Raw genomic sequence first — 22788 nt, forward strand, 5'->3', positions numbered from 1 at the left:
ACTTTTTTAAACGTAGAATAACTTTTGTAAATTATTTCCATTTTTATTTATTTATATCTATTGCAAATGATTAATAAATTATTACAGTATACAAAAACCGATTCTGAGCAAAGATGGTTTGTTACGAGTTCGGGGTAGGTGGTGTAAGACTATATTATTATCAAGTAATAAATTAATAAATTATGTTTTATGATATTGTTTAATTATATTTCCATGTTAGTAATTCACTTTACTATTCGTAATATGGTAAGTTATATTAATTTTTCCCGCTAACATTACATGATTTATTACATTATTTTTTTATTGATTTTATTTAAGCCCGAAAACTAAGGCCATTAGCTGTGTATAGAAACAGTAGGTTTTTTAGTGTAAGATTTGGTTAGTAGGGTTGAAACACGTGTATATATGTATGTGTGCCATAGATTCATCACTAAGAACTTGGGTGGTCACCCATCCAAGATTTTGCGACGCCAGCCGATGCTTGACCTTAGAACACATTAGTGACTGAGGCCAACCACCGCGCCACACCGGGTTACTTCTATTATTTTTATTAATATTCTAATGATGTATATTCATATCATAGATTATAATTATTATTTTTAACTTTAGAGTAAATATAACTTTCCACTGAAAGATGAATAGGTACGTGGTATACCTGTAAAATAGAAAATAACATAAAATTAATCTTAATAGTTTGATTATACAATTTCATCGTTTAAATATAAAAATTAGAGAACTTCAAATGTTTATAAATAATAATAAAACCTATGTATCTTTAAAGTAGTATTTTATAATTTTCAGTTAACTAAAATAATATCCTTGGAACCTTGTACTACGCATTCTACATAATAATATTGCACATAGGTTTCTAGGGGCAACTTAGGTACTGTTATACAAAATTATTATAATTGTTTTAAAAAAAAATCATTCACAATTAAGAAAAAAATGTATTCAGCCTCAAAACAAATATATGTTAAAAATATTAATATAAGAATATGTATAAATACCATTTCAAATTCATTGGTACTGACTGTTAACTGCTGAGTAATTCCTTTAATTTATTGTCCATTTCTAAATATTTAACTACAATTACTTATTATTATTATAAATATATTTAGATTGTTTAAATCTAATGAATATTAAAAAAAAAAATGGTAATATTTCTGAAAAATGTATATTATAAAATATTAATTTCTATCAGTCGTGTTTTTTCAATAAAAATTAAAATACAACTTAAGTATTAAGATTGGTTAAGTAGGTTCGGACATACATCATGCAATACCAAACATGTCTCTAAAAATTAAATTTCTTTTCATAAATATTTATTTGATTTTTTTTTTTTTTTTTGCAATATTATAACATTATAATATCATATGATATTTTTTTTTTTTTTTAAACAAAATATTCTACAAACGAAAATATGTACATTGTAATATGAAATATCTTTTAATTTGTGATTTAGTTTTCATACAAAAGTATTTCATTTTCATACAAACTAAATAATTATTGAACGCAATACAAATACTTTATGAAGATATGCTTCTGGTATTTGATTCTTTCATTAAACTGATATTATTTTATTTTGAATACCTACACGAATGAAAAAAATTAAATATTAAATATTTATTTTTCTAGGAAATATTGTGAAAAAACTTTGAGTTGATGTTTAAAATATACTGTAAAATAAATTTTTAATATCGACTTTGTGCTGTAAATGGTATAAAAACCACTATATTTTTTCAAATACATAAAAATTAAATCAAACTGTGTATCTAGTAAATGTATATTAGCGTAGGTTATATATATATATCGATTATTATATAAAAATAAATATGAAAGTATACTATTTAATATGTATTTATATGTATACTTATTACATATTACTATATTTTTTATTATACCTACATTATAGTTACACGTAATATAGAGATAGAACAGTGGTTGATCGAGATCAGTGGTGATGAGAAGATTTAACATTGAAGGATATGTATTATTATCATATCGTATCATATATGTTGGAAAATTTTATCATCATATTTATCCGTTATATTAACCAACCCGTACAGATTTTTTTCCTATATATTATATTCAAAATATAGTAGAACCTCGATTATCCGGGGTAATGATGGGGAGAGGGTCACATGGATAAATTAAAATCACGGTTAATCGAGACTTTTTATAATAATGAAATTTTTTATTTAATTATAATTAGAAATACATAGGTACAATTTTATATTAATGAAATTTTAAAAATTTTGATTCAATTGTAATTAGAAATATACATACAATAATGTTATACATAATATTTTCGGAATAGTGGGCACGGTTAATCGCAAACACGGATAATCGAGGTTCTACTGTAGTAGCATAACCATCCTGCCATGATCCGGAACGTCATCAAATCATTAATATTTTCTGGCTAAGTACTTTTTTTACATGCACTCTTATATTAATAAACTCCTGTAGTATATACTTATAAATAAACTGTAATAAGTGTATAAGAACAGAAAAAAAAATGTTAAATAAATAAAACGTTTTTATTATTAATGTTTTTTTTTTTTTTTCACTGACTTTATTTTATTGCGAATACATAACATATTTGGTACGATATATATATATAAACAGTACATAATAGATTATAATATTAAAAACCAGTTGAACATTATTCTGTTACTTCCGGAAATTTTTAAACAAAAAAACTGTCTATAAAAACAAATGCTATACATTCAACTCAGTATTATTTTAATTTTCAGCCCCATACTATTGCACTTCAGCTAAAAACAACAATTCGTTTTAAAAAAAGTAAGTAAAATTTTGTAAATTATTAACATTTACAAGATTTTTTTAAATTAAAACATCTATGACCAGACTTTTCATGTTATTTTTGTTAACACAACTAATATGTAATAAATTTTATCTCCTCTAATGGGCAACTATCTTTTGACCTTATAACGTATATTATGTTTTCTTAATCATTCTTTCATTACGTATAATTTTGTTTATTGTTCAATATTGTCTAAATAAATCAGTGTAGTCACATGTTAAATAAAATACAGCTATGTGTGCTTTAATGTAATTTTGTGTTGGTCCCTACATCAAACCCTGATGAGAAATTGTATATAAAAAGGTTAAATTAATAATATGTTAGGCATAAAAGTTCCAGGAAAAAAGGTAGAAAGGTACCCATGTCTACATAATATATCATTTAGTTCAAACTTTCTGCAGAAGTTTAAAAAATAATAATTTTCATATAGTCTGCAATATTTTAATAGGACAAACTACTACGTACAATTTTGAAATGAAACTTTTCTGGCCACCGTGATTAAAATACTAACCATTAAAAAGCTAATCAAAAACTTTTCGATGAATATATTTAAATTTACATTATTCCTAAAGATTCTACGCCAACAAATATTTGGCAGTTTTTAATTCGATTACTCGTCGTTGCATTGGGTGTAATAGTTAAGTTTAAACTACTATAATAAATAACAACAAATAATAATACTAAATAATTAAATTGAAAAACGTGTTCAACAATGGAAATTAACCGTTTCTTTCATCGAAACGACGGGTTGCTTCCAATTTCATACACGTCAAAATATGTATCAAATGCGATTTTATCGTATTAGACTATGTTAAGAACGTTAAGCTCAAGTATACGGCTTATTACGAAACGTCAAGTCCTAAACCTCGTATAATATTTGCAGATTATTATAGGTATTAAAAATTCAATACAAACATACAAGACGTGTTTTTCGCGTTTTTTTTTCCTTCTACTGCAGCTGAAGGCGTAGATATATATTTCTTGCGATTATGACGTAAAATTAATTATAACCAAACCAATTATTAAAAACCCGTCGTTTATTTTATACTCCTGTTTTTATCTTTAAATGTTATTTATGTATTACTATTCACATTTACATTTATACAATATCAATAGTTTAATCTCGATACTCATTTTTATTTTTACGAATCTAAAACATTTCTTATTATCAGTGCTCGATTTTGGAAGGGACGACGAAGTACTTTAACTAATTTTTTTTAAATGTTAATGGAACCAACAATACGATATACTTCTTTCTATTTGTATCCATAAATGTAAAAGATACCTACCAAATATCATAATTTATCTAAATAATTATTTTATTTATAATATAATTGCAGTAATTTTATTTAAAAAATATTTATTGACATCCATCTAGCTGATCTTTAAACGTCAGTCATAAATATGGTACCATAAATTATAACAAACGTTTAGAGACAGCCCCCTAAGAGTAGTTCTCCTTATCACAGTACCATTATCACTTAATAGTTACTCAACAGACACTGTTAAAAATTAAAATAAACAATTGAGTACACAAGTACATATTAGTTAAAATATTATTACAAATTACAACACTCAATAAAATTAAAATTTGTAGTGTTATTTACTAAATATTAACTACCTGTGTTTTGATTTGTATAAGATTAGTCAGAGTTTATATGAGTATAGGGAGTTTTTAATTTCCTTTTAAATCGTCGATTATTTGATTTTTAATTGCTAATCTAGATTTATTTTAATCTTTGTTTTCTGATGCCTTTACTTTTTGTTTTTGGTAAAATATAACCACAACAGTTTATTTTTGCATTCGTATTAACAGGTTTTTGGATTTTTTTTATTTTTTATTAAATTATTTTCTCCTTTATAAAATATTCCTGAATCTATATCAAGAGAAGCGTTGATTCTCGTTAGCTATTGAGAACTTAATAAGTCTGCTTGTAACACAAACATGCTATAGAATTCTTGAAGTTTGTTGCCAATACATTCCGTGGATATATAAGTCAGTTGTTGAGAAATAAGACAGCATTGATGTAATAGTTCGAGGAGAAACATAATAAACATTTAATATCTAAACCTGTCTATATGATCTGTTATTAGGGAAATAAATTAAATTATTTTTTTAGTGTATTGAAATACACACAGCGTTTATTAAATACAGTTAAAACCACTTTCAACTGTTATCTTTATCTGTATTATTTTATTTTCTTCAGCATCTAATTAAAAACAAAACATAATTTATCTCGATAAATAAAAGTCACTCATTTCATTAGAACTGAGAAACATAATCCTCAGTTAAAAATAACTTCACATAATTTTGCTTAATTACAAGATAGATACAATTAAAAATCAGAATAATCGATGATTTAAAAGAAAATGAAAAACTCTCAACATTTATAAAAATTCTGACCACTCTTTTACAAAATAAAACCTTGATAATTACCAAGTGAATAACACTTCGAATGTTAATTTTAATTGTAATAAACATTGTAATATGTAATAATATAATGAGAAATTGTGTACTTAACTGTTTATTGTAATTTTTAATATAGTGTATTGCGTAACTACTTTTTTAACTACTATGTGATAATGATGCTGTGATAAGGGTCTCTAAACGCTCGTTAAATTATAGCATTTACTATCAATTGTTACTGTTATAAATAGAGAACGGATTTATATGTAATAAAAATGCAAAAAAATGTAAATAAATATGAAAGTATAGTTTATAAAATATATTCTAAAAACATTAAAATATGTGGAGAAATGTTATAAGTAAAAAAAATATTAAATACTATAAATTATAATTATAAAAGTATCAAAGTCATGTGTTGCATTGAATAATTACAATTTATTTTAAATTATTAAATGTTAAATAACGCCTATTAGGTTTCAAAATATTTTAAAACGACTGATTGTTCTACATCAGCCGATGTAATTGGAGCATATTTGAAGCACGTAATATCTGAAGGCGATAATTCCAAATGTTTAGAAAAGTGCCTGCCAATCATTATTTTATTGATTATTTGAAATAAATACAACCTGCAGGAATTTTATTTGTAACAGCTGATTCGAAAAGTGCATGTTATTCTTTAAATACATATTTTTTGTTTCTAGTTTTGTAACTATATGTACGTTCACTAAAATAAAAATTCAATTATTTTTTAATGTTTCATTTTGCATAATATTCTGAGATTTTTCAATAACCATAGAAGTTTCTGGATCTAATTTTGAAATTATTTCTTGTATTTTCGAAAAATGCTCACAATTATATTAACAAACAGAATACGTGTAAAACTCATATAGTTTAATTTTTAAACCAGTGTGCGAAATAAAATTAAGAATAAAATATTTCAATTATAATGTCATGTTTGGAAAAAATAACATCAATACAGAAAAAATTGAGGTAATGAGTATTACTTGAAATATAGGGTGTATAAACTAGTGTACTAGTTTATATTTGTATTTTGTAGCTAATCATATAGTCCGTTATAATATTTAGAGTTGTACGCGTAGATGGAAATAGGATCACGTGTACATAGATAAATGTCCTATTGACTTTTTTTATCTGAATAGTTTTAATGATGACGATATGTGTTAGGCATATTATAATTAATAAATAATTTTATAAAATTGAAATATTTGACAACATTTTATTTATTAGCTATATTTAGTTTATTCATATATGATGTTTGAAATTTAATAAATAGGTACAATAATTTATTAAATCAATAGAAGTTTAATGACTCAAAAATAATAAACGATTTCTTATATCGGACTATATCATATGGTAAGTTGATATCACGCTTCAAAATGAAAGATTTTTTTATTTAAACAATTCATACGTATAACTCTGCTACAGTATATTATTATACTTTATTGAAGCATCGATTAAGTAAATCAAATTATATTATAATATTATTTATTGACAATATTAATTTTTTTTTAATTTCAAGTTTGATTCAAAGTAAATAATAATTTATAAGTACAATTTCCAATTAACTACTATGGGAAGATGCATACACTTTATTAAATTATATAAATGTATGACTGTTCGTATTGTTGTATTATATGTATATATATATAGGTACTTATCCAATACCTTAAATGAAACGCTTATTAAGAATTATTTGCAACTCTCCCACTGATAACACCCAATCCATATTATATGCCTAACGCTTAATTCTACCTATACCTCTTCAAAATTAAGTATACGATACTCAATTGTAAGGTTGAATGTAGATATAAATAATACAGTAGACGTCGCTTATAAGACTCACTTTGGGACCAGCATAAAGTAAGTCTTATAACCAAATGAATCTTATAGGCGAAGTGGAAAAAAAAAATTAATTACGTATTTATAAATTTAATTTTACTACATATTTTGCTTTGATTTTAATACATTAACACATATTACATATTACATACTTTATTAATGAATAAATTTAATAATCCCGATAAAAAAAAAACTAAAATTATAATCGTTATAATTATCGTTGCGATAAATGTGAACTTTTATCTGCGATAAAAATTATTATACGTTATAAGGTACCAACAACTAGAAATAATCAACACGAATATTATTTCATTTTTCAAAACCAATTTATTTCTAAATTATAACCAAAAAAGTTTATTTTATACTATTTATTTTACAAAATTTGAGTCTTATAACCGAAGTATTGAGTCTTAAAACTGATTTTTTTTTAATGTATTTGGATACGTCCGGACCGTTCCAGACGATTTTGAGTCTAATAAGCGACTGAACCTTATATCCGTGAGTCTTACTGGCGTCTACTGTATCTAGAAAATAAATTAATAAAGTTCATCTAGTTATAATTTAGTATATTTGCATCGAGTTAGTGTATGTAATAAGTTATTACACTGCATCAATAGGATTATATACTGTTATAATAAAATTCTGAAAATCTCGAATGGACGACTTATGGTGGGGATGCTGTTGCAATTGCGAGTAAAACTAAAATAGTGGATGTTGAAGACGAAAAAAAAATAATGAAATTCAAGTATAGATTAGGTTAGATAGGATAAATGTTCTAGGCATCATCTCATAAAGCGTAAATAAATCACTGATGACTTTTAACTTGGCCAAAAAAATATAAGTAGCGGAAATGAACGTCGTGTGTAATAAACAGGTGATTGTCTATATGTATTATATTTGTTCATAAATAATATACACTATATAGGACTGAAGTAGTAAAAATGATCTATGTTGAGAGCTATATAAACAAAAGAAAGTATAAGTATATATTTTAGAAGAGGGAAGCGATATTGTAGCCATAAAATTCGTAGAAAATAACTTTTCGTAAACAGTATACACTAAATGACGTATGATACGTTTCAATAGGTTTATTCATATAAATAGTAGGTACTATTTTTTTTTTTTTTTTTTAATAAAATAGAATTAAAAAATAACTCACCGTGTGGCTTTTTTTACCAAAACACTTATAAAACTAATAACTGTAGTCCTATTTATATAATATTAAATGATATAAATAAATAATACGTATCTTCTTTTTTTTTTAATTCTTTTTTTTTTTTACAAACTTTTGTAACCATACACCTCAATTTTCTTGACTTATTAGCATTTTTTATAAATGTTTCTTATATTTCCAATATCAAATTACATCTATACTCGTGTCATATAATAAGACATATTATAATATTACTACTTGCTTTTATTAATTTAGAATTTGTATAAGTCAATATCGACGTAATATAGAACAGTATGAAAAGATTCATTAAATATACAGCTTAAAATGAAAAGTATTTCTATAAATTTCATAAATTAAGAACTTTTTTACCAGTACATACTTTACGCATAACTTATTTTGTTTTATACCAAGCAATACTACAATACGGTCTGTTAGTCTGGGGAGGTACAGCTATGAATGCATTACAGCCACTAATAATACAGCAAAGATTAATAATTAGGATCTATCTTAGTAAGAAAAACTTTGAAGGAACAACTAAAGGTAATTATAAAATATGATCAATGAATGGATATTGAAAACAAGAGAAAATAGAGTATGATGCTAAAATAACTTATTATAAAAAACATTTGGTCATAAATTCGTTAGATACCTTGGTCCTTTTTATTTCAATTCATTGTCAATCAATCTAAAAAAGCATGCAAGCCAACTCTAAGAATCTAAAAAAGTCAAATCTCAACAAAATGATTGTTAACTGGTTATTCACTAAATTAGATTAGTATTTTATAATTTAAATGTATACGATATTGGTATATTACTGTTATATTGTGCTGAAACTTTGATATTATGTTTATTATATTTTTTTTCATATTTTTAGATTATTATATTAATTAATAGAATTTGTAATTTTCTACCACCATCTCAAACTAGCTTACAAGAGGTAGATAAATTAATTTTTTTATTTATTTTAACTGTTCTTTGAACTCTGTAATTTACAATAAATAATTTAGGAGGAAGTTTTTTTTGAGTCACAGCTCCGTTGATTTTTGGTGGTGTGGATGATGATGGTAATGGTAGATTTGTAAAATGTATTGCTATTAAATTATGAACTTGAAAATTTTAGCATATAAATATTTATGTACTATTTCAATAACATCTGCTACAAGTGAAAGATCGTTCTTGAATTAAAATTAATTAAAACTCGATTTAAATGTAAAAAGGATATAGTTTTACCTAAATCCAGAAAACATTTTGAACAAATATGTTTTTACATACTCAGTACTACAAAAAAAAAATTGTTGTTTAAGTAATAATACAACTTAATACTAAATTTTTATTTGCATACTTTCATAAAATTATTATTTTATTTATTATTATTATTACTATCATATGATTATATTTTCAATTAATTGTTATTTATGTATTGTGTAGAAAGTGTACACACTTAAATGTAATAAAGTAAGAGTTTATCTATTCATGTTTTTTTACACGAGACGTGTTAAAGTAATTTTTGTTTAAATATTATTATAACTTGTATTTAATTAAAATATTAGAATAAACCATATAATCATATGATATTATACGTATACCTAATTGTACGTATGACTAATTATGAAAATTAAAAATTGAATTGTCATTTAACTTCATACCAAAATAAAATGATGCAAAAATTTAAAATTTAAAGTTTCTAAATTTTATTTTTTATAAGGTATGCTCATATTATTACAAACTTAGTTTAAAACAAAGTGTATATAAACTATTGAAGTACTTTTTATTTTGTAGAGAAGCACAAATATCTATCTAAAAAAAAAATGTATTTTTTTTACCCTATATGTATGTTTCACACACGGCAATGGTTACGAGCGAAGCGAACAATTTTGTTATACATCCTGTTGTGAATAGTTGGATGGGTGGGTGGATAGATAAAATATTTATGGTTCCTTTAATTAAAATTGCTCACCACGCTACTGCTGAGAATTATAAATTATATAAATAGTGAATAAAAAATAAACTGAATCCATTGAAATTGCTACAAAAAAAAAAGTATAATATTTTTAATATCTTAATGATATTTTTTTCGAATAGGTAATCCAAAAAAATAATAACATGATTCAAACAATAAAACATTTTGAGGAAGATTTTAAGATGATTTTAATACAATATTAATTGTTTTCACTTTTGGACCCACGTACAACATAAATTAAACACAATCGTTTTTATATGATTTTTTGAGTAATCGCAGAGTATAATAATTTTATATTTTATTAAAATTTGACTTTATATTCTATTTAAAAAATATATACATACATAAATTTAAATTAATATTAAATTAATTTGAGACAATATTTTAACAAATCAATATGACATACTCTCAAAATTTTTTGAAATGGATGGTTTTACTTTAAGATTATTCAAAAACACTCAAAAAGTGCTTTATTCTTATATTTCTTACCACAAAATGTTTGTTTATATGAGTAACCAAGTTTGATACAACAACATCATAGTTTTGCCAATTATTTGATCAAATAAGTAAACAATAATAAATATATAATTAGATAAATTGAGATTATAAAATATATTTATGTACCTATTATTAATGAATTTATAAGAGTACCTAATAAGAAAAATAATATATTTTAACTGAGTATAATATTATATAGGTAGGTACATATAAATATTCGAATAATGATCACGAAAATGTAAGGTCGAATACATTACAAACACGTTATATTCTAGTACCTAACAAAAAACTTAATCGTATTTCCGTATATTTTTATATAGTTTTACTCTGCCGAATTTGTTTTTGATGTAAATTTTATGATTTACGCGTACGTTTCTATATAGTGGTAGTACAGTGTACCTAAACAGGGAATTTACATTTTTTTTCTGCTTGACTAAAATTAGAATATATGTATATTTTAGCTTTTAACATACATAACTAGGAACCATGATTTATGATACAAAATAATATATCTAACATTCTACATATTTTTTATTGGACAATTTTTATATATTAGATGATTTGTTTTTTTTAGGTCTTTTATTTGGTTATTATACTCGTAATATATGACTTTTAAAATCAAAATTTAAAAATAAAATACGACATTTAACAAAAATATATGAGGTAAAGTAAATAGCGAAAAAAATATGTCTCCAGGCTTATTTTTTTATAGGAATATTTTTTATTAAGTATACTATCTACATTCTTTAAATTTATAATTATTTTTTGTTGTAACGAATACCTACTCGTTATTTTTATTGTATTAAAGAGATGATTAATCAATATTAAAAACTATACAACACTAAAGAAATACTTGGAAATAAATTTCATTTTATATTATTACATTCCAAAATAAAAATAATCTTAATATAGGTATAGATGGAAAATGTTGTCATTAAAAATATGAACCAGTGGCAAAAATTTAAGAACATTTTTTCCTAGAACTTTGTAATACACGAGCCATGTTATTTGTATTATATTTTAAGCAATATTACAGATATTATCTGTATGTTATAAGTTATAACATAGTTAATTACGTCATAAATGTATAATAATAAGTACCTAATTAGTTTATGAACAATTGACTATGATGTTTACACAATATTGACGAAATAGATCGTCCAAATCCTTTCTCTTCATACTCGGTACCTACACATTTGTATATCATAATCATAAATCGTTATTTAAATACTAGGTATAGTGCTTTGTTTTTTTAGTACTCTGAAAGCTAAATTAATCTAGCCTTCATAGTTTGAAAACATTATAGATAGTACGAGTATTATAGTTTTAATTTATTTTTATTTTTATAACTCATACAATATTTAGTTGTGGATAGGTTCATAAAAAAGCTATTATAATTTATAATAAATAATAAATACTATAATATATCAAACATATTTTAATAAATAATGACAAAATACATATATACATATTAATCCTTGTGAACATTAAATGTTTTATTTTTTTATTAAGTAATTTTATTAGTTGATATATTTCATATTTTCTTATGATATTATTGACAATATTTACAAATATTGGTATTGTATCCAATTGCTTATTTTAAACATGTATTTATATAATATATACATAATATTTACCTACGTAGTTAATAATTTTATTAAATTAAAACACATGGTAACATTTATAAACATTTTCTTTTAATAAAAGTAGTAAGTAATCGTAATATACAATTGAAATAAAAAATAAAACACACAATATTATTATTCATGTGATTTATAAGTAGAACTTAACATAACTATAAGAAATATTTTTGAATAATAACTGTAATGCTTATAGTTGTAGTACATATAGTTATTTATAATAATATAGAATAATATAGTTTATCTAAACATCTTATTGGAACGTATTGAGAGCTTGTTTTCATTATAAGCACTAATTTTTATTTTCTTACATACGTATTTTTTAAGTACATAAAAACTAATAATTTTTTGAAAAATTCTATAGTCATCTAAATGTATAGTAAATACTAAATAGTTGGTATACAAATAATTAAAATAAAAACCACTGGCCTCAGTAAGTTATTTTCTTATATTTATACGAAAAATAAAATTGTATTACCCAGTGGTGGTTTTAGGGGGGGAGGGTGTTTGGGAACTAAATCACCCATCGTTCCGCGTATTTTTATTAAAAATTACTAATAATTTGCTGAGTGGCAAATTTTTGATACGGACTACCGGAATGCGCGCCCCACACCGTGGAGTAGCAAACACCGGTCGGCGACCACGCACAAATTGCACATAATAAGTAATTTAGGACTATTATTATTAACAAAATAGCACCCACCATAAAAAAATCCTAAATCCGCCACTGGTATTGCCTAATTTTATCAATGATAATAATAAATGAGTAACCATCTCAATTTACATAACTATAATATTATCGTTTAAATTATACAATAAAAAATGTATGATAAGTAATGTTTTTAAATACTAAAATAACTATTCAGTCAATGATACTGCTACATTAATAGACTTAAATAGCAATATTATCGACTAGTAAGTAGTATATCTATGTCTTGTATCTATTATTTATTTCTTAATTATATATCATGCATAAATGCATTATAAATAATATGCATTTCAATTTCATTTAATAATATTTAGATATTATTTAATTTTATGTCAGTGCAATGAACAATACTATTGTTCTTCGGATTATTAGGAGTAACGCGTATTAATTGTTTAAACTGACCGCACATAATCGTTGTAAATGATTTTGGTGTTAGGTCCAAACCAAATTCTTTACATGTATCCTCATAAGTGTCTTTTAATACTGGTATTAAACTGTGATCTAAAGCTGGGAACAAATGGTGTAATGTATGATCGCCAAATGTAGCTATTGTTAAAAATATATTATTGACCGGTTCGCTTCGTTCTGCGCTAGTTATCGTTTGATGTATTCCCCAATCGATGTATTCATCACTAGAAAAAAAAACAAGACAGTATAGGTATTCAGATAAAACAAGTTTGTTGAGAAAATAGTACAATTTTACAATTAATTCAATTTCTAATACTATAACTATCAGGTACTGAAAAATAAAATAAATTACAACTTAAGAGCATTGTCAAAAAAAAAAAAAAAAGAAGGCTACTATAATTTTTATTTTGTATTATTAATAGAAGAAATTAAGAAAGACCGTAATCATGTAATAACAATATAGTTCTTATAATGTTGTTTGTACTCGAGTCTCTTGATATCCTTTAAACATTACAAAGTATCATTAGTTGTAGGTACAATAGCATATTACAGAGGTTAAATTCAGTCAAGTTATTATAAGACGTTATTAAATCGAAAAAACACCTATTAAATGATAATAACATATTGATAATTATTTAGAAGTCGCTATAAATTAATTGACACATTTCAAATGTATTCATAATAATAATATGTCACTTCAAAGTTCAAACCACCTAATATCATTATCAAACTTAATAACTACTGTAGTAATAACAATTTACACAGATTATACACCATAACGAACATTGGTCGGCAATATTGATCGAACATAACATTACAATAAAAATAACAGAAATATATTTTTTTAATTTTTGCATAATATATTGTACATTCAAATATAAAGAGTCATAATGTATCTCAATATATTATAATTATTTATCTATAGTTAAATAATTACCTATGTAAAGTATATTATATTTTCAGTAAAATGCTTTAAATTTTTTACATATTTATGACATACTATTTAAAATTATAACATAACTATATTATCATAGTTATTAATATTTCTTCCTACGTAAGGTATATCTGATAAAAATTGATCTATATTCTATAATAATTTTAGTTGTAAATGTAATTAATATTATTTTTACTTGACTATGTCTCCATCATGAAAGTTTTCCGGAAAATGATGAGAAGCACTAAACCCAATGAATGTAAACATAAAACTACTTGTCAGAATTATAACAATCCACGCAATAATTATAGAACTTATGGCCATTTGACCACAAAACATCAATATTGCAGGTATAACAAACATTAGAAGATCAGCTTTGTCATTATTACCCTTGAAAGTTCTAAAACAATATTTATATAATATGTAAAATGATAATTAATTTGCAATATAATTAAATTATTTATAAACAACACAAAATACCTTATAACCAATTGTCCGGGAATAATAAAAGGATATATAATTGGCGTAAGATAAGGGAACAAGCGAACAGTAAACGGTTTGTCATTGGTCGGAAACCAATGGATAAACGGATACAAAAGTGACATCTCTAAGTCTTGTACAGTGTTTGTGTATATATGGTGACTAAGTACATGCGATATTCTCCATTCACTACAAATAAAAATAATAATACATAACGTTAAAAATGTGTTGGCTCTTTTTAGTTGTAAGTATTATCATATTATAACAACGGACTAGTTAATAATATATTGTACAACTCAGTACTCACCGTACAGATAATAGAACCAACTGCACATAATACATCCTCCAGTTGTCCTTAAGATGCGTGAAATTGTGGGCAGTAACGGTCCCTAGTGCCAAAATAATTCCAGTCAGCAGTGCTAAGAAAAAGTTTTCTATTTGAGCCACTCCGACGCACGAAACTAGTGCGAGGAGAAAATATGTGTCAACAACCAGGATAGACTTTAGATGATAATTTTTGCTGTCCACGTAAGACAACTTCTTTGCGACTCTAGATTTTAAAACGTTGTAAAATCCGTCTGGCTTAAATGTGAAAGGCGATTTTCTCGGCGACTCTGCCTGTCGCACATAGAATTTATGCATCACCGCCGTTGCAGCTTTGCCATTTATATGGTGTGATTCAAATAACTCTGTGATATCAGTACCCTATATATTTTGGTACAGAAAACTATGTATAAAACTACTCTGTAGTGATATATTTAACAGAGTAACTTATTTACAAGTATAAATTTATTTTTTATAGCTTATCAATAAAACTCGATTTCGTTTTTTGTTGTAAATACGTCAGTAATTACTTTGGAATATTTCTCATATCGTTAAATTCTAAATTTTTTTTACTTATTTGGGGAGGCCTTTCTGCTAATGCTAAAAAAACCTTAAATAATACAACAAAGACAAATTTTTCGAATATGTTTACCGAAACCTACTCTTGAAGGTTCAACGAGTCAAAATTTTAAATTATTTAATGTGTTACCGATGAATTTACTATTTAAAACAACTGACATCTTATGAGTAAGTAAAAATATAGATTTTTAGAGAAATTTAAATAATGAAAAAATAAAAATAAAACATTTAGCATATGATGCTAAAGTGATATATTTAAAAATAATCGTTTGGTCAAAAATTCGTGGATTACCTGGGTCCTACTTATTTTAATTCAATGCCTGTTCATATTAAAAAGAATATAATCGACAAACACAAAAATATTAAAATGTCTGTTAATAATTGGTTATTGTTGTACTTAGAATAGTTATTTTAATTATTCTATTTACAAACCGTTAATATTTATACATTATTTTATTTTTATTATTCTTATATTTGTATTTCTATCATTTAATTATTAATTGTTAATAAATTGTCACTCTCTAACTTCAACACAAGCTTTGCTTTCAAAAGGTAGATAATGTCTTTTATTATGTAATACTTTTATGTAATAAATAATGGATTTAAATAAATAAATAAATAAATAAATAAAATGTTAATTGATAAATTATTCATCACAAATTTGCTTCAATTAAATCAATATGTTTGTTATCTAACATTATCGAATGATCCCTGTTTCAATAATAACAAGCATAAATAAATGATAAAAGCTTAAGGGAAATATTCACTGATTTAATATATTTCAAAATATTAAATTAAAATTGTTTTTTTTTTTACTTTTGAAGTACCTACTTATTATTATTCATTTACTTTAACTTATTATATATAATTAAATATTATTTTTATTTATATGTTTGAATATACTTAAAAAATTGTAAGTTGGAAGGTACCTACTCTTGTAATTTCTAACCACTGTGATCCTCCGGGGTGCTTTTGAATCCATTCTTCAAGATTATACAACCCATCGTGAATTCTCCACAACTCGTCTGCGCCGTCTTCCTTTCGACGTGCTTCAATCCAATCGTCAGCCGATTTTATATTTTTGTCCGTGCTCAATATACCACTCCATACAGGCCAACTACTAGTTCTCGGTGCCATAATTTAAAAACTATTTAAAATAGTAATGATTTAATATAATAACAGTTTACAGTGTTCGCTTATTAAATTTTTAGTCCATGGTCGGGCACGAAAATTATATTTGTATAGCCGTGTTTAGAACGATTTAGTCATAAAACAATATATATTATTAATTCTCATAAAATTTACATTTATTAATGAATTTTATCAACATACTAAAAGTAGTTAAATATGCCACAATAAAAAAACGCCTATCCAACTGACATTAGAACTATTCGTACTATGATATTTTACATCACTATCATACACGAGTTTACTCAGCGAGAACCAGCGTATTTTTATGAAATTTAATTGAACGATTATATTTTTTTCATTTCAATATTTTTGTAGAATCACAATAACACCGTACTTGATAATCGTACATTAATATAATAACATAATAATACATAATATTAATATATTATGTATAATATTTACTTCGTGATAAAGATTCTGAGTTACCGAAATAGTAATAATTAGGACAATAGTTAGTACCTCTTACTAGTTTGTTTTATTGACTTCATGTTCGATAAGATTATAATCAAGTACCTGTAGCATATCAAAAAACTGATAATAATTGGGATGAAGAAATAAAATATAATATTTTGATTTTTAATAATATAATTTCTTTTTTTAATTTTGCAAAAGCCTATATGGGACATTATTATCTAAAGTTTGAAATTGTGTGCTACTTATTATATAATTCACAATACTTTGAAGGTTAACTATTCGTATGGGTATTATTGTTATAATTAAAATAATTATAGTATCGAAACTACTTATTTTTATAACGACTGAGTTAACTAAGATGTTCATCTATCAGTCATGGCCATATTATCATGGTTATAATTATTTTTATAAAAACATTTTATTTTATTTTTGCATACCTACTTACATTCTATTAGAGATTATATTTTTAATCACTGTTTTTATTATTATATTGTTTATCATTAATAATAAACAAATAATTAATTTTATATATATTATTTTGTAAATTGTATACTATAAAATTGTTTGTACCTATTTGATGGTAGTCGACAAAAAAAACCTTGAAAAAAAATAATAATAAATAATGATAATATGCCTAATCTTAAGATACATATTTTTCTAAAAAAAAATACATCTTATTATTCAAAATTCATAAAAATATTAACATATTGAAAGTACCTGACCTATTAATTATTATATCTAGTAAGTTAATATTTATCTATACGTGTAGGTATAGATTAGTTTTAGTTGCTTGTTGTAAACATTTAAAAAAAAATTAATTAAAGTTAAAAAAAAAATCTTAATTTTCTTAAGCTAGCTAATTACAACACAATGTCAACTAAAATCCAACATAAAAACAACCATGAGCTTTTTCCCGCACAGCAAAATATTTTTAAAGTTTTTTTTAATGAGATTTTTCCATTGGATTTCCTGTGATTCATACTTCATGTATAAATTATTATTTTTTTTTTTTTCATGATAAAATGTCAGTTTTGACATATTTTATAATTATAATTTGGATTAGCAATATTAAAACGCATTGATTATCTATTGGTTATATTTGTAAACTCGTCCATTCCATTGCGACGTATAGAAAAAACGAGTAACTATCATAACTATTATAACTTGATAAGTTAACATTATCTAATGATTAGGTAGATACCGAATATAGCTAATATGCAGTATTTACTTATTGTTTAAATTTGATTAAGTATGGATAACCATCTGGATTTTTAGTGACACATCCTCGATACATAATATTATATACAACATGTGTTTCAAAAATAGTTGGTACTCCCCTCTTAAGTAAAAAAAAAAAAAAACCGGCTAAAGGCTAATAATCAGAGCTGTTTAAATCTAAAATCTATAAAAAAAAAAAATAAGTTCAATTATTTTGTTTAATAAAATAAAATTATACAGGACAAGCAATTTAGACGCACCCTTCTAAGAGATGGCATGCAATTTGAACGTACCAATGTATGTTTATTTTTTTGGCATGCAATTTGGATGCACATGTTTACATGAATATAATATAGATTCTTATAATGATTATTATAGTTGTTTACGTACCTAAAAAATAAAAATCAACCGGCTTTATTTTTATCTACGATTATTGAACAGTGTAAAACTAAGTCAAATAAACGTAATGAACAGAATCCAACAATTTAAAAAAAACGAACTGTATTATTATAAAACATATTGTATCATAAAATTAAAATTAATTATTACCTAATAAATAGTTAATGTATCTACCTATTTTATAATAATTAATAATTATACGTTATCATAATTTAATCAACTTTTAAGGTTACCTTGTTACCTACTTCTAACATAATTAGGTTTATACATGTTAATAACCTAACGACGATACAGTTGAATAGCCTGTATTAATTATTTATCAACTATTGTTTTTTTTTTTATTATCTATTATTATTTTTATTTTAATGTCTTGATGATCGAGATGATCGATAGAAATATCAGCAACAAGGCTATTAGTTTATGGTTTGAAAACCAAGTACATACAGTAAAATTTACACAGATAGTGAAGTATAATAGTTTATTAATTTTAAAACTTAATAAAATATATAATATACTAAACTAAGTAGGTATTGTATAATGTTTAAATCATATGTTTTTCAAGAAAATTCTCCTACCGACAACACGACCTTGCTGGCCTACCTGTTACTCCTTTCGAATATACTATAGTTAACTAGTTTATAATTTAGGATGCGGATGCTAAACAAATATAAACATTTTGTATCGTCATTTATCTACGTTTCATTCACTTATTTGCATATTATGTACAATATTACGTAATAATAAATGTTAAATAGATACCTGATAAATAAATATTATTTATTTTTTTTTATAATGTTTGTGAGTTTTATCTGACCTATAACATATAAAGTCATTGTAAATATTATGTTCTTATTTGTTTATAATTTATTATGTATAGCCTAACTGTCTAAGGTATACGTACCACCAAAACCTAAATTCACTACTTTCAACGTAGGTATGTAAACGGTTTTGGTGTAGCAGGTCAGCTAGACGGTTTTTATAATAATATCAACCTAAGTTTTTCAAGGTAAACCACAAATATCAAGTTTATTTAGTAGCTTTAAAAAACTAAATTCAATGTCAATTGAGTATGATCAAAACCATAAATTAAAAATATTTTCTTTTTGAAATCTGATCAATATAATAGCGCAATATATTAATTATTTTATATGTTGATATGATGATAGAAAATAATTTTACGAAAATAAAATTAACTTTCAGAATATTTAATATTTATTTATAAATATTTAAATTATAAGTAGGTACATAGGTACTTTTATTTAAAAAAATAATAATAATTTACAATTAAGGATGTGATATTGATAAATTGCAACAATTGAGTGTCTGGGACATGTACCTATCTATGAGATTTTAAAATGCTGCAAACACCAGAAAAGTTTAAGCTAGTTTAAAATCGAAGGAAACTAAATTATGTAACTAATATCGCATTTTAAAAACAATAATTGGTCTAATAATTTGCTTAGAATTATCCCGAGCCAAAGCTAGAAATTAGTTTAGATTTTATTTAAAATAAAATTTAATAATTCTTATCTATATAGAGAAGGACATTGACAATAATTTTTCATTTTTTTAGTGACTGAACAAACACAAATCACTAGGAAATCGATACTATACTTATACATAGATTATAGGTAGATTTGTACAAGTATTAATAATACGGGCATATATGTATTTCATATGCCCGTTTAATAGTATAATGAACTTATCTATTGTAAATAATATTATTTTTTTAGGTTTTTCTGTATAAAAATATATTTTTGATGAGAATGAAACAGACGATATATTAGGTATTCAGTATTTATACATTTTTGATATTAGTACAATTTTATTTTATGATGCATTAGCATTTTTGATATATTTTTATCATTTCTTAGGTAGATATCGTTTATTTTATTTTACCTTAAAGAGTTTTAAACAAATTATACATAATAAGTACCTAACTAAATTATGTCAGTTTTTTTTTTTTTTTTAATAAATAAGTGTAATATTATTGCTTTTATTAACATTAATAATACAGCTCAAATATTAATAAGGCAGATAGGTAATAGTACCTACGACTGAATTTTGACATTTAATAATTAGATAATTAGAGTATAAATTAATAAATTTGAATTCAAGTATAACAATAAACAATAATGTAAGGTTCAGTGTCTTAATATATCTATTTTTTTTTTTTTTTTAAGTAGGTAGGAAACAAATTAGCTGGTAATATAATATCCAAATATTTATGTTCCATATAAATTAAATTGCAGTATAACATAGTATAAATCTTATAGGCCGGGACAATACATTTTATCCAATATACATAAAATAGATCGAAAAAAAAAAAGAAGAAACTATAAAAATAATCTTTACGGTTCTATGCCATTAGTCATTACTATGTATTTTGATACCGGTACCATTAAGACAAAAAAATTTGAGGTAGGTATATAAATATTTTCAAAGAAAAAAACCAATAATACATATTAAGCTTTAACATTAAATGTCATGTTAATGTTTTGTAATGTACCAATATAAATATATATATAGGACATAGGTATATACTCGTATATATATATATTTATAAGCAACATTTTATATTAATTATATTATAAAAAGTAGGTGTATAAAATAAATAATAAGAGATTTAGTACTTCCTATAGTATTATATACTTAATTGTTTGTAAACATTAAAATTTATCAATAATTTTCCATTTGTCATGTTTACAGCTTTTGACTTTTTCTACACATTATCTTTAAAGGTTGTTTAATACATTATAACTAGTTATTTAAACTATAATACGCAGTATTAACTTAAATGAAATAGGTATTACGATTTTGTACCTACATATTCTAATTACATTGCTACGCCTATATTGTAGCCTGTAGGTAATACTAATACAAAATAGAAATAGAAATTTCAACGTTGCTCTATTGTAGTATATGTCTCAAATGCATAAATATAAATAATAGGTATGCATATTTTGTTTTAAATAACTTTATAACATGGTTATATTATTTATTGAACAAAATAAAATATGTAAACATGTAATTCGGTATACCTACCCATGGGCTATTTTAAAGTCTAAAGACAACAACTGTAATCAGAAAAACATAGTTTATGCATAAAATAATTTAACTTACCTTAAAATAAATTTCATAAACTCATGTAAAGACTAGCAGCGACTGTTAATATGAAAATATTATGCACTTTTTATCACGTCGAAGAGCGAAAACTCACTGACGTATTTGATGAATTGTAATTTTTCGTATGGAATCATGCGACCATGAATAAAACATAGGTTTAAAGTCAACCGGTAACTATAGTGTTTATTATACACCCAAGGTCAATCATTTTTACCACTCTTTTTTTCTTGTAGTAAAAATAAAAATGCTTTTTAGTTAATATATATACAACAACTACCTTTATAATAATAAAATTAGTGTAATGTATTGAATTCTACTGTTACTGAGATAACATTTTAATTAAGATACATATATTTAACCAGTTTTTGATCAGCATTTCTTTGCGTAAAATTCAAATAATTTGCTGTAGGTTTCAAACGTCATACTCTACCTATCGTTTTCTAGCGCATACTGTAAATGCAGTGATTAAGGTTTTCAGATTGGCAGTTTTTTTTATACACAGATTAACATACCATGACAATGCATGATAGTTCATGAAATTACTCAACATTCGACTGATCATTTTTGATTAGATTTACCAAAACAATCCCCACCACGTCTATACCATCAACAACAAAATTAACAGAACATACTATTAAAACAA

At 24.1% G+C, this 22788-nt stretch overlaps 1 protein-coding gene across 2 annotated transcripts; it reads right to left on the minus strand.

Moving 5' to 3' along the window:
- Nucleotides 1-12764: 12764 nt before the first annotated feature.
- LOC112596722 (cytochrome b5-related protein-like) lies at nucleotides 12765-22242 on the minus strand. 2 transcript variants are annotated; one of them, XM_025342507.1, is made up of 6 exons: nucleotides 22143-22242; nucleotides 16731-16944; nucleotides 15202-15599; nucleotides 14895-15083; nucleotides 14611-14814; nucleotides 12765-13704 (listed from the first exon to the last, which is right to left on the minus strand). In XM_025342507.1, the coding sequence occupies exons 2-6, from the start codon at nucleotides 16932-16934 to the stop codon at nucleotides 13383-13385; spliced, it is 1317 nt and encodes a 438-aa protein (XP_025198292.1). In that variant the 5' UTR covers nucleotides 16935-16944; nucleotides 22143-22242; the 3' UTR covers nucleotides 12765-13382. The 2 variants fall into 2 exon arrangements, with proteins under 2 accessions (XP_025198292.1, XP_025198293.1); XM_025342508.1 differs by lacking the exon at nucleotides 22143-22242 and adding an exon at nucleotides 19011-19102.
- Between the last annotated feature and the right edge of the window lie 546 nt (nucleotides 22243-22788).

This window comes from Melanaphis sacchari, unplaced genomic scaffold (assembly GCF_002803265.2).
Source record: "Melanaphis sacchari strain LSU unplaced genomic scaffold, SCAv2.0 Contig33_pilon_pilon, whole genome shotgun sequence".
Classification (NCBI taxonomy): Eukaryota; Metazoa; Arthropoda; class Insecta; order Hemiptera; family Aphididae; genus Melanaphis; species Melanaphis sacchari.